We start from the raw sequence: 14,592 nt of genomic DNA on the forward strand, positions 1-14,592 counted from the left end.
CGTACGCAGGAATAAACCGCGTTTTGCGGGGCCGCGGGGATGATGACCCGATGGCGAAACCAGCGGGATCAGCCTGCACAACCCTGTGGATCTATCTAGCAGGCACAATTAGCCGCGCACAATACCACTGTGTCGTTGCACGCACACGGCTCGCCACGTATAATCGCGCTCGCTTCGCCGATCAGCGAATCGCGCGCGTGTATCGCGGCGCTTCTATTATCGAGGGAACCGATTTCGCCGGTCATCTGCGCTTCCGGTGGTTCCACCGTCGGACGTCTTGCATCGACCATTTTCGTTGGATCCATTCGGCCCGCATCGCAGATTCGGCAGGCATTGTTCGAATCCCGTTTCCTTAATCCTTGTATCTCCGGAAGGAAATCCGCGAATTCGCAAAGGGCGGAATTTAAACCGCGTTCGGAATATTAGCTATTTTCCTGCACAGTTTCGTATTCTACAGAATTTCGTATTCGGAAAGCTTTCGCACCGAAAAGTTGCGAATGTGTCTTGCTGGATTGTGAAGTGACTCGATTTTTGGTGATGTCCTCTTTTTTCGCCGAGATGTAAAATAGTAAAATTCGATGAGATACTCAAAGAATTGTATTTATAATAAATATATAGAAGAAGCATGATTCGAGGATTTATCCTCTAGTTCTTCAAAGGTAACATAAGTCATCTATTATTCTCCACAATTGTCACTCGTCAAATGACGCGACAGTGACGAGAGTGAAATTAACAATGCCCATCGATAAAGTCTTCTCGTATAATTACCGATAGTTAAATAATCTCTGCAAATGCATTTGGTTAAGAACGGCCGCCGACCGAATGGATCGAACATATCGAGTCCTTATCATTACGAATCGTGTCAGAGTTTATAGAATACTCCCATATCGCGCCGTACTCGATGTCCATTATCGTAACGTATATTATTTAGGTAGAGCATTAAAACGCCGGATTACCCGCATACAACTAAGTAGCCGTAGTCGCTTTAAATCACCGCTCGGCCATTTCGAAACTGCTGCGGCCGGTTGCGCTGCGCCCGGCAATCCATTATTCATGGGGCAAAAGTTCTATTCAAATCAACGCGCCCTATACTCGAATCCGAAATCATCTAGGCGTTCGCAGTTTTCGCAGCGCTGCCTCCATTTAAATGAAAATCGTGGCATAATGTTTTCCAACGAAGCTGCAGCACTTCCAGAGACGTGTTTGGGACACGCCGTTTCGACTAGCCGCCGCAGATATTCGCAGGGCTCGCGTTAATCATTGCTACAGTCCCTCGTATTCAAATCGGCCGCTGATTTCGCGATCGCAGTCGGTCGTCGATTACACAAAGGGCCCTCCTCGACAGGGCGGGCATCGCAGCCGTGTTATTACTCGTTTCTGCACTGCATTCATTCCGAGTTGGATATGCGATCGCTGATGAAGATTTATCGCGTAATCGTAACATGTAATCACGCCGTTCGATCATCCTTACCTCGCGAGAATCTTCCGTCAAGTATTTTATACGTTCGCGAATAAGTTTGCGCAGAGGATCCGCAAGTGGCGCTCGAGTTTCGTGCTTCTTCGCGGAACGTAAGCAGTTTCTCGTGATATCAGACATATATCCATGAAAATCGTACATCATCATCGAACATATCCATGCAAATAAAATTCTATTGTATATGAAATATATTGAAAATTTATGGAAAATTATAAGTCACCTAAATTCTGTGTTCAACGACGACAAACGAAGTAACAGCGTGTCTCACTGTATGGAAATCAATTCGAATGTTTAAAAAACACTCAATTATTGTGCCGCTGAAATTATCGGCGCATAAGTTACAATTTTTATCGTAAAAACATTGAGATGTATTTTGAGTTCGGAGCGCAGCTGTGGGTACAGACCGCGTACTTTGTATTAGACCGTGGCACGGCGGCGTTGTCTTCGTCCGACGCGATGCTTAATAATTTCTTCTTTGGGCTCGTGTTCGTCCAATTTCTCCTCGAGAAAAATAGCCGTTCCATTCTCTTTCCCGCGAGAGAGGGAGCGCACGAGACCGGTGATTTTTCAAAAGGGGAAGGGAAACGCGACACGTTATTCTGCTCGGGAACCGCTGGCCCAGGGGGAAACTAGCTTTTCCACGATGTTACACGACGGCGCGTCCCGTGCATACGCAAACAGCCGGCAGCCGTATCCTCGGGAGCTTCTCTCCGTGTTGTCCTTCCGTTCCGCCGCCCCCCCAATTAATCATCGTCATCCGCGAACGTCTCGCCTTCCGTCCGAGATTAGACGCGACGAAAGTTTCGCGAGACGCGTGCCGGAATTCGCGAGACGCAACTTTCCTTCGCGTCGCGAGATTTGGAATGCGCGAGAAACGATTGGAAATTTTGGATGCTTCGCTATTGGTATAGAGCGAAGGTGTGAGGTTGCAGGAATGTATAGGTAACAAGGAATTGCTATGGTTTTTATGAAAATTGATAGGAAAATTAGTTCGGTTCGATGAACTTTTTTGAAATCGGACTTCTTGATTTCTTAATTCTGTAAATTCATAATTCTGTAAATTCATAATTCTGTAAATTCTTAATTCTTATTTCTGCAAATTAATTTTAATTAAATGGACTATTTTTAGATCAGACTTGATTGTGTATTATATAGATTAATTTTGAAATTTTCATGCATCCTTGAAAAGAGCTTTAATTCGATTGACTTTTTTAAAAACAGTCTACTAAGTCAAAGTTCTTTGCTTCTTTATATATCTTTCTCTTGCTCTATTAAAAATTGAAATAACGAAGTAACATTTATATAAAGCATCCATATCTCAATAAAATAGTTTTTCAACGCGAAAACAACAAAGTGCGGCAAGTTATCCAGTTTCCACAAAACTGAAATTATGATAGCCCGCACAGCAATTTCCCCCCCCCCCCCCCCCCCTCAAAAAAATTCGCAATTTCGACGATTTCAAAGGGGTGCGTGGCCACGATCGACCGAGAAAGCGCCGTTTAATATCGGGACGCGATCGCGTTCAGTTTTCACGAAATCCGTGCGTAATTGGCTCGATTACAATTTCCGCGCTGGCAAAATGGAAACCTAATTACGCGGCATTGAATACGCGTCGGACGAAAAATGCGCGGAATTAACTGTGCAATTAAGCGGGTCGCGGCGAAGTCAACGCTTTTGTGCCCGACGGCGAGAAGGTCCATTTGTCCAGGTGACCCGAGGAAATATCATTATCGCGCGTCGGCCGTGTCGCGTGTTTACGGGGTTTTCGAGCGACATCGAAAGTCTTGTTCCGCGGGCACCGCGGGAAAATGGCGGAATGATCGATAAACCATGTGAAACACGCCGTTACGTCGTTAATCGTGCTTAACCAGATCTCGCGAGTAGAATAGAGGTTTTGCGCTCGGCGCTCGTCCTCTTGCGCGTCCTGTTCGCCATTCGTCGAATAAACTGTGATTTTTCGCGAATCGTAAATGGAAATAACATAAGTAAACCTCCAAATAGTGTCTACATACTTCTTTGCAAAATTACTTCAAAGTATCTTAAAAAATTAAATCGTCGAGTCAAAAACATTTTTTGACGGTTCTTATCAATTATTTTATTTCAGCTATTACTCCCAAAATTTCTCATAATTATTACAACTATGTTTAATATTAAATAAGTATTTTACATTTGAGTATTTTACATAAGTACTTTATATTTATAAATGTTTCATTTCAAAACGGGAAATTCACATTGACTTTTAGTAAATTAGTTTCGAAAAATCTTAGAGGAAAATTTAATTAACGAACGGTTCCATTTAATTTGAAAAGAGGTGAATGCGATCAGAAAAAAGGTGATTGCGATATGCAAGAGGGAGAATCCGAGCGCAGAGTCTATATCAATACCTGAATCTCGTTTCGACGAAGTTCGCCCGCTTTCGAATTCAATGATCATATCATCGAGTCATTCTCAGCTCGTCCCGTCTCGCGCAGACCACGGGCTGTTTCATTAAACTGCGCGTTTGTGTGTAAAACCATGGGATCAGAATAACTTATATCATCGTCATAAAATATAACCCCATATATACGCGAGATAACTTAGGTAACCGTATAACGTGCGACCGCGCTAAAATGACGGACGCAGGTGCCATCATCCTAGTCCATCAACGTCACATATCATCGCCGTTGGATCGCGGATGCGCCGACGAGCTTAGAATCTTATTTCCTGCATCGGAGCTGCAACGCGAGACAGAGATATTTACGAGCACCTAAAAGATCTAATCATATTTTATACATTATTTACGACGACACGCATCCGCGATTCAATCGCCGCCGATTCGCGGTCGCTCCCAGGTATTAATCGAACAGCAAACCGTCTTCTCACGGAGTTAGTTTCGTTGCTTCGGAGTACGACCGTGGATCGTTGTCCTTCGATTGCGAAGCAAGAACGATCTCCCCTTGATCGTCGATCGCGGAACCACCGGAGCGCAGATGAACGACGATCCCGACGCTTAAACGTACGACGCCTCGTCGAGGCGCCGCGACGCCATAAGGTGAAAATTTCTCAGAAACGGGTACGCTAACGGAAGATAAAGATGGCGGTGCGCGATGGCCGCTGCCGAACGACGGCGGCCGATTCGTGGTTCAAAATGATTTCGAACCTCGGGAATCATGGGTACCGACACTGGCGGTGTCGGCCCAGTCAAAGTATCGCCGAACGATGATATTAATAATTAGTCAATATCGATGTTCCTTGTTATGTCCTGCGCGCGCGTCCGCGGACGCGAGAGCTCGTCGCGGCGTCTCGACAGAGCGCGGCCATCTTTATCGCACGGTGTTTCATATCATCGGCGTGTGGTTTTCCATTCGTAAGCATTTCTATCATCGGTACGACCGGGTGGGGAACAGTATAAACCGAGGCACACGGGGCTCCGTAGAGCTTCGCACGATCTAGCGTGAACTTAGCGGCGCTGATCGTACACGGCGGTTAGCGTTTTAAGCGAATTTAAAGGAAGTATGTTATTAAGGCCTAAACGATAGATATCGGACGACTTGTTAGCGGCGCATAAGTACACGATATTTTCGTTGTTAAGTAAACGCTTGTCAGAATTATACTCGCGAAGCGATGCTATTCCACGTAGATATGTAACGTATGTAACTCTAGTCGGTTATACCTTCACTCGCTCGCGGGTGCGTCTACGCGCGTCGAACAGCTCCCATAATTCCACGGAAAATACCGAAACTCGCTGTAATATTCGCGGTAATACGATCGTGATTATCATTTTGTTCGGTTGTTCGTTCGCGGGTAATGAAATTATTTTAATTCGCGCATTGGACAGCGGTTTGTAATGAAACTAATTCGCGGTTATAATGAACGAATACGTTATCGTATCAACGCGACGCGACGCGTTGCCTTGTAACGGGGAACGATAATTTCATTTGTGGTTTTCATTGGTTGTTGTTGTCCGTTCGTAGTTATGTTTAGAGATCGAGCACCGCAACTGTTTCTTGGTAGGACGTTTCGAATTTCGCTGGCTCACGTGAAATTTCGCTCGCGATTCCTGCATGGAACGCCCACGCTGTTTGTTCGCGATGCGGATTTAATTTCCTCACGTCCTATAGAAACGTTAACGCATTTAAATAGACGCTCGCGGAATTAATTTATGCCGCTGGTTGGCATTATGAAAATACAGAACGTCGAATTAATTTTGCATTCGGGACCGGCTACGCAAAAACGGTGCCCCGATAATTGCCCGAGTTTTCTTATCGATCTGATTAACGGCGAGCAGGACGTCGGACATTGTACCATTTTGCTGACCATTATATTTTTCATGTCCTCGTGGTTTCTATTCGTTCCCGTTGACAAGTAGAAAAATCGTCGGAGATTGGTCATTTTTCGGTTGATTATTTATCGTTTTAACTGGATGTATCCCCTTGAAGATCCACTGTTTAAAAGCGTCCGAAAAGAAGCAGCGCAGTTTTTTATAAAATGCCAAATATTATTTGTTTAGTTAATCCTTTTCTCGTTATTTTGCTCGTTCTTCTTACGAGTCGGGTAAAAAGTTCATCGAATAAGTTGTTCGACATTTAATTTCTATTTTGTTTTTATTCCACTTCTAAAGGAACGTACTTCTGTCAACTATACAAATTAAAAAATTTTTCGTAACAAGTTCAATCAATTATTTATCAATATTTATTGAAATAAGAATTTTTATGTGTGTCTTATTTTAATAGATTTCTCATACGTTCTTATTTCAAATTAGATACTATACGTATCCGATCATTTCTCCCTCCGGGTCCTTCTTTTCTCTCAAAAATTTTCCTTGGTCGTGATATATTTTTACAAGCTATTTTATTGCGATCTATTTCCATGACATATTTTTTACGTATCCCGTATTTTCGCGTAGAGTTAAGATTTCGTTTCCATACGTTCGCGTCCGAACGATTCCACGACGGTTCGTCCGGTTCGACCGATAGACGCCCCCGCGTGCGCGCACTTCGTGGCTGAACGTGAAAACGAAAAAGAAAAAAAACAGGCATGAACAAAAAAAAGAACGAACAGAACGAATCTAAGATACATTGATCGCGAGAATCGTGATGCTCCGGTGTTGTCTTAAGCTTCTTCTCGGGTGGGGAATCGAAGGCCCGTGTACCGCGAGACCGTTTCGCACGAACGAGCGAGAATTACGGGGGAGGGGGGGTTCAAGAGAGAAGAAAAACAGGGGGGTTTGGGGTTGGGGCGGGGCGGGGCGGGATGGGGGTGGCGGGGTAGATACGGGCAAAGAACGGAGAACGAAGATGGCGTATAATGGGACGAAGATACCTGCGGCTCTAACTCTAAATACTTAATAGTTGTTAACGCTATCCGTAAGTTTATATTGTATCTCTATCGTGACAGAATTTACGAGTATTGTACGTGATATTATATTTATACGGGCTGTTAACACACTGTCTCCAATCTTCCATTTCTCCGTGCGACGCCGGGCGAACGAGAGAGAACGAGAGGAGGCGCAGGCGAGGTACAAAACGCGAACAGGAGGAAATCAATGAAACGGCGACGAAGGACGGAGCGCAGAGAGAACCCTGGCCAGGCGGGAAGCGGAGTTTCGGGGCGCGCGCCGCGCGGAATTGCCGCGCGACGTTACCGCGAAAATGGGAAACGCGGGACCCCGCGCGAGGAACGAGACAGGGGAGAGCGGTACGAGCGCGATCGATTTCAAAAGGGAGGATGCTCCACGGAAAGGAAATATCTCGGATCAGAACGAGGCTGCTGAAGAGATGTTCGCCCGCTCGCCGCCGTCACGGTACAAGATTATCGTTTTCCGATAAATCCGGGAAGGGGGAGGAGGGGAATCCTTCGACCGCGCGGCGTTCCGTAAAACAAACTCCGGGGCCCTTGATTAACGACCGTCTCGGAGAGCCGCCCACAGAAATTAACGGACGAGAAAAACGGTGTACCTGTCGGCGGGAGGAGGCTAACCGGTCGAATCGCTGGCTCGTCTGGGCCGTGTCCAGTTCCGGCTACCGGCAAAAACAGACACGATGGAGCCAGAGGACAGGGTGACGGAGAGAGAGAAAGAGAGAGAGAGAGAAAAAGAGAGGGAGCGGCAGAAAAGAAGCTCTTGATCCGAGTGAACAACTGCAGGGTAGCGACGGGGTAGCCTGGAAGCAACGAGGATCTCTTCCCTTTTTCCGGTCCGACGGGAGCATCGAGACCATCATCCGATGTCCTCCGGAGTCCCTGATCTGCGCTTGGTTCTCCGTTTCATCCGAGCTTTTCTTAACCCTTAAGTCGACGAAAAGAGACTGATTTGTGTACGGGGCAAAGCATTGTGCGTGCGCGGTCACGGGAACGCGGAGGCAGAGCACTCCCGGGCGATTAACGCCGCACGGTTTCTCCACGGCGAGCTTCGCGATCCATTGGTGGGGGGGATGGCTCTCCTCCGATCCCGTGGCCACGCGTTTCCAAAAGACTGTATACAATATTTTTTCGTACGCCTGCGCCATCGTTCGCGCGAACGCGCGTTCTCCGTTTCGTTTTCCTCGAACTGTTACTAGGCTTGTTTTTTAATAAACTTGTTTTTTTGTTTGTTAGAACGGCAGCGGACCGGGAGGCGAATCCGGCGTGAGGGGCAACGGGTGAGTATTCGGCGGCTTTTCGAAATCGGTTTATCCGGATTTTGGGGAGACCGGTTTTTCGGTCTCGGAAAGCCGGCTTTTTCACGCGGTATTTTTATGCGGAAATTGAATCGAGGTTTAGTTGTCACTTAACAAGCAAATGCGTTAATGTTAAAAGCCCCGTATTGCATCGGTTGGCGAAGTTTGTAACCATAACAAGTATGCGGGGATCAGTATAAGCCTGCGATTTAAATAATTTTAATTTTTCGAGCTGCTGTAACAAGTATCTCATATTTCAGTTTTAAGCCATCGAAGCTATTTATTTATCTTTTCTATATCCTTTATTTTTACGCGAGATTAAAACGTATTATTTTATTACATACATATATCTAGACTTTAAAGAAGAATTCATAAATTTTGTTTCTACCCTTAATCTCGCGTATTATGCATTACCGTTCGTTCAACGAAAATTAATTCCGACCAGCACGTGCGCCTGTCTATGAAATTAATACGACCGCAAAAGGGTTAAAAAAGACGGAACGCTTTGAACTCTGCCGTGCATCAGAGAGTTATGAAACGTTAACATTTGCATTTCAAGCAAGTCGCGTATTATAACGACCTCGGGCACAACCGTATTTTGTTAAACGAGTCTCTATGTGGATTAAAGTAATGTTTGACATAGAAATCGACAAATTTTATGTGACAACACGTAGATCGATCGATGGGAATTCGATGGTCATTTGTTCGTTGCGCAAATAAATTGGCCGAAAACCTTTCTCTGGAAAAGCAGTACTAACTGCAATCAATTTTTACAATTTAAATATATTTCGGTATTTTTTATTGTTTTTTTTTTCGTACAGATTTTATTGCTATAGTTCCGTAAATATTGGTTGAATAAAAATATACTGCAGCCTTCGCTATTCTTTTTTCGTTTTATTTGCTTAGTTGCATACGGAACGAGTGAACCGATGAATGAAATCAATATAAATATTGTCTTATCTACCGAGTGCCTAGATCCTTGATTTGTAACATTCGCAGCGGCTCTTGCTTGCCGGATTTATTCATTCCGGAGAGCTGTTATGCTATGGGCGATTCCGGCGATGTTTTTTTTCGAACGAGAAACATTTTGCGAATAGCCGATAGAACGCCGGATGTCATAGTAACAATCGCGACACTGCAGTTTGACTTTTTATGGACACCTGATATTGTTGTTATTAAATAGAACCTGGAACGATTTTAGAGAGTTTCCGCTGTTTACAAAAAACGAGCAAAAGGGAGTGACCGGTTGTTTCCTAAACGACATTTTTGTTTACTCTTTGAGGGAGGCAAGGTGAAATCGATAGTTTTTAGAAAATATTACAGATTCGACGATTAAAATGAGCATTGGAGCAGTTACAATGGCTTAAAACGGATATCAACTTATTCTACTCACAAAATTTTTATTAGAATATTAGAATTTCATTTAGAAGTAGCATTTCGTTTAGCAAATTATACATTGCGTATTTCAATACATCTATTGCGATAAACAATAAAATTCTTTCCATATATTTATGAGAAGAACGCGGGAACTATTTGAACACTCTAAGCTCCTATTTGAAAGTTTAAAGATCTCATAAAATAGGAGAATACAATTTTACTAAAACGATAGAAGAAAGGAAATTAATTTTATTATTACTGCATACGACGAATCCGTTTTTACGAGAATTTGATTGATTTTATTTATGAATTCTATTTATGCCTGAATCTCGAATGTAGAGAGAACGAGACGTTCGACGCGAATCTCCTCAGAGAACTCGGGGCGATACGGAACCAGTCGGAGTTCATTTTTCACCGAGCTAATAAAATATGACACGGTAGATTTCTATTAGCGTGCTCGAGGGAGGTGAACAATCTCACGTGATCGAACGCTGTCTGACAGGGACCGAAGGAGGATCGGCCGCATGAATGACGTCTCCCTGTGCCGGGTTCCTCGATGGAGTGGAACACCGTCCACCTACACCGCCTGTCTTTTCAAACCCTCATTCTGCACTCGTTGACGTTGAAATTTCGACGATAAATCAGGTTGTTACGCCGGCGACTCGGCTTAAGGTTCGGCCGTGCGCGAAAGACAATACACCGTTGGAAACGTTCAATGCGTGCCCGTGTTTTATGCCTCTTAATAACGTTCCGCTCATTTTCGAAACAAATTTCATATTCGTGATACAGTCGGACGAGATTGAAAAATCGACGGCAAATCCTTCGCCGCTAACCAGTCTCTATTGATCGCTCTAAAATTGAACGATAAGTTTCCACAATTTTAAATTACTTTCTCTGGACGTTCTGAGCTTAGAGATTCTGATAAATCACAGGCGAATATTGTACAATTTTTTGAAAAATTTCTTTAGTTTGTGATCTTTCGATCTTACGTGTATCGTTATACTTTTCGTAATACTTTTATCGTTATTACTTTTAATACCGTACTATAAGTATAACGTATAATGGTAATTAGTGAATGATATTTCGAACGCTAAAGAAATTAGCAGAATTTAAAGACATCGATATTTTCTTCTTATCTTATTAAAATTGTTAAGCAACGATTTCTTTGAATCCTGCTTTTGGCAACTAAAGTAATTAACATTTTCCTCAAAGATCCACAGTGGAAGCTAGTTAGTAGAATATACTAATCTGATTGAGTACTCAAATAGATTGGTTTACCAGAGAAGAATAACAAAACCAGTTAACATTTCCACATAATTGTCGATACTCGTCGATAGGGACAGCAAACACCTGCTTTCTTAACCATCGTTAAATATCTTCTATCTAATTCCACACCTCTATTCTCTCATCATCCTGGTTCGCTTTGAGCGGTACTATTATTTGCGTCGGCCCATTAAATAATTCCGAACACGTCACTCTATCGATCCAAGTAGATCCTCGCATCACTCAGCTGCTAGTCAAACAAGCGCCGTTCTATTATATCCGGCGAAAATATCGCTCTCGAGCCAGGAATAGTCACGATCCTCCTAACGACCGCCGCAAAAACCAAACTCACGGACAGGTGACGAGGATGGCAAAGAAGGTCACCGTTCGAACTACTTCGTAATCTCTGCAAGTTCGATTCGGTCCCTAATCGATAGACCCATAGATTGGAGCGGCGCTGTAATCGCCAGAGTTTCGCCGTAAAAACAGGGTCTTCGGATGTGGGTGGTTTTTAAGGCTCGCGACGCGAGAACCTGGACGGGCCAATGAGGACGATTTTTTCCACGTGGCTGGTCGTTAGGAGAACGATCATGCCGTCGTTCCCTCTCGCTGCCGAGACTCATCAGCCTGAAAGCAGCCGGCCATTTGTGTAATTCCGTTGTCGTAAAGGTTGATCGTTTCTTTGTCCAGCGTTTAATCGATCCAGCCGCGGGCACATGCGGAATCACCGATTAAACGGTGAAACGTTTCACCGTATCGATTCTTCCCTACTACGGCAGGCTTGTAACTGACCAACGGAATTAGTTCAAGTCTCTTTCATAAACCTGTTGCGGCTGGTTGGACTTAGAGGGCAACGATTGATGTATCGAATTCTTAAAGTTGCGCGGCTCTGAAAACCGACTGGCTAACTTTGGTACTATTGCACAATGGAAATTGCAACGAGGCAATGATTTTTCCATAAAATCTCATGGCCTTTAGCTCTACTTTTTATTAAACTGTACAGGTATCTCGATCTGCACAGGTGACCGAGAAAAGGTCAAACTTTCATTCTTTTTATCTACGCCAGTGTTTAAACCGTAGCGTGGGTGTTGTGCTCGCCTACACAGGTCACGGTTTTCGTTTTATGGTTAGTTTGAAAATGCCATCAAGTCGTAATCCTAAGAAAAAATATAAAAAATAATTTATAGTGTTAATGGTAGATTATTATATTTAATACTCTTCTTCGTTGTTGATAGCAGCATCATCATCAACATGCTGTGACACAAACGTCAAACGCAACAGGTGCCGGAAAAAGCGCGCGAGATAGTTCTCTATGCGCTTTCGAAATCGTCCAACAGAGGGATATCGATTTGTATCGAAGAATCGAGAGCCAATTAATTGTATTCAGTTGCCACAGATATCTCAAATCTGTAGCATGTAGTTTCATTATTTTCCATAGTTTTGTCTTATTAAAATGTGTTTGAAAATGCTTCCCGTCAAGAAACTTCAATTATACAACAACCTCCATAATTCAGAAGTAACGTAACGCAACTTTCTCTTACTAGCTTTAAATTACAACATAAATTTCTCCTATCTGCTTTTTCTGTTGTTGAACCATCAACGTAACTCTTTCCGTAAATAATATTGATCGTTGTTTAGCATTTTAAAATTTTTCATTAGCCAGAATTTCATTTGCGTGAGAGACACGTATTTTGTATAGTAACAATACATTTCGAAGAAAAATATCAGAGAGTCCGTGTGTTAAAATTTTATTCGTTCACACCGCGGCACAAGAATAATGTTATCTTTTGAACAAATTCATTTTAATATTTGAATTCAGTTCTACAAATCCCAACGGTTTCTCTTTTATTCTTATTAGCAGACTATGGATTTTATGCATTTGCGACAGAAATGCATGGCTGGAATACGAAAAAAGCTGGAATAATACAAGAATCTAAAAGTATTACTGAAATATCTCCAACGTGTCACAGCAATTGAATGAACAAATTTTGCATTTAATTCTTATTCATTGCCGTTCATGCAGATCTTTTTTATATTACATAAAGATCCACTGTCTTATCAGTATTAACTATTGTTTACACGATATGCTAGTTTGATGGTTAATATTAATAATTAATCGATGACATATGCAATTTTCACTGTTCTTTCTCATACTTTCGAACAATAAATTACAAAAATTTTTAAGTATGTTCGAGTATATTGAACAATAATCTGTACTTCTTCGTAGGAAGACAGTTTTATTTGAATAAATAAATAACCATTTTCTAAGCAAATAATTCCATTGCTCCATTTCTGATGTTCATTATATGCAGCCTGTATGAAATCGGGTCTCAGGTGAACAAATAAATGCACATTATCGTGTTCGCGCGATAGTCTTCCCCGGGTAAACAAATTATAAAAGATGGGGAAATACGATAATGGGCCGAAGCAATTCCGCATGATGGATTACGCACCGCGTCATACTACGCGAAGTTTTGCTTATCCGGCATTAATTGGCAGATCGGCCGCGGCAACTTGGTGCAATTAAAGATGTTCTCAAAGTGGATTGGATCGCCGTTCTCGGGAAACGATAAACGCTCGCTGGTTGTTGTTTCGAAGTTAAACTTTCGCTTCTTCCGTTATCTGATCAGCGACGTTGCGGCGTCCGCCGATCGTTCACCGATCAATTTTCGGCCATTAACGCGTTTCACTCGCGTGGCCATGAACCGTATCATTCCACTTGTTCGGCCAAACACCACACGATTCCACTCGTCTGACCATAGGCTGCCCTCATTCCGCTTATTTGGCGGTAGGTCGTCCCTATGCCACTTGCCCGACCATAAACCGACCTGCTCCACTTGTTCGACTATAGAGTAACCTGTTCCACTGATCCGACTGTGTGCGCCTGTCAGTCCTGTCTGACCGTAACCCGTCATAGTCCACTTGCCCGTCTATAGACCGACTCGGTTCCCATTGATTACATACAGTATCGTACACGTAAGGCGTAACTGAAAACTTTTTTATATAAAAAATAACATCTACGCGAAACTATTTATTATATTTTCTTCAATAATTTTAAATGCTTCTCTGAAAATAGAGGATCGCTTTTAATGATCATTATTTCGGCATTGCTATGTCGATTGTTTTCAAATTAATCATCAAACTTGCAGATGCAGAGTTTTCACTATAGCAATTTTTCTCGAATTGCAATTTGAAAGTATATCATGATAATGATGAGATTAGATGGATCAAGCTAAGAATTGGGGATCCTCGAAACTGCTCGATGAATTCTTCCCGATATTCTTCTAATCTGAAATAGCAATCTGAAAGTATGCTACGATGATAATGAAATTAGATAGGTCAAGCTACGAATTGCGGTTCGTCGAAACTCCTCGAGGGCTAAAGTAGCTTCGACAAGATCATCGTCAAAGCCGAAGTTGCCCCGTTTCGTTCGAAAGTTCGATTACTCTTAATCTAATATCGATTCAGGCTCGAGCCGAACTTAGAAAAGATTCATGGCTCGGATCAGATTCCCTTTGACACGCGATCGCGGTGCGGTCGAAGTCTCTATAAATTCACCGGGCAACCGATGATTAGGGGCTCCGTGGTTTTATGAGATTACCTTCTATTACGTAAGCGTAGATCGGAAATTATATAGAATCACGTTCGTCCTTGGTACTTTCTTCGCGCACGGAATTTACGTAGCCGTGTAAAACGACCGGTAAGTTTTCGCTAAAGGCTCGCTATTGTCTCACTTGTTTATGTGCAAACATCGGATCGATCGTTCCAGGTTTATTACAATATAAAGCGTCCCTAAGAAATTCGACATTTTGGTTCACATTTTTCGTTGATATCAAAATT

General features: G+C 43.0%; 1 protein-coding gene across 16 annotated transcripts in view; it reads left to right on the forward strand.

Moving 5' to 3' along the window:
• Window positions 1-14,592, forward strand: part of Unc-13 (protein unc13 homolog) — a 544,965-nt gene that overhangs the window by 427,081 nt on the left and 103,292 nt on the right. For all 16 annotated transcript variants that reach the window (XM_078193392.1, XM_078193412.1, XM_078193401.1 and 13 more), the window contains one exon: window positions 8,051-8,094. In XM_078193392.1, the coding sequence (XP_078049518.1) occupies window positions 8,051-8,094 (44 nt within the window). The remainder of the gene's footprint in view (window positions 1-8,050; window positions 8,095-14,592) is intronic.

Source organism: Augochlora pura, chromosome 2 (genome assembly GCF_028453695.1).
Source record: "Augochlora pura isolate Apur16 chromosome 2, APUR_v2.2.1, whole genome shotgun sequence".
Classification (NCBI taxonomy): domain Eukaryota; kingdom Metazoa; phylum Arthropoda; class Insecta; order Hymenoptera; family Halictidae; genus Augochlora; species Augochlora pura.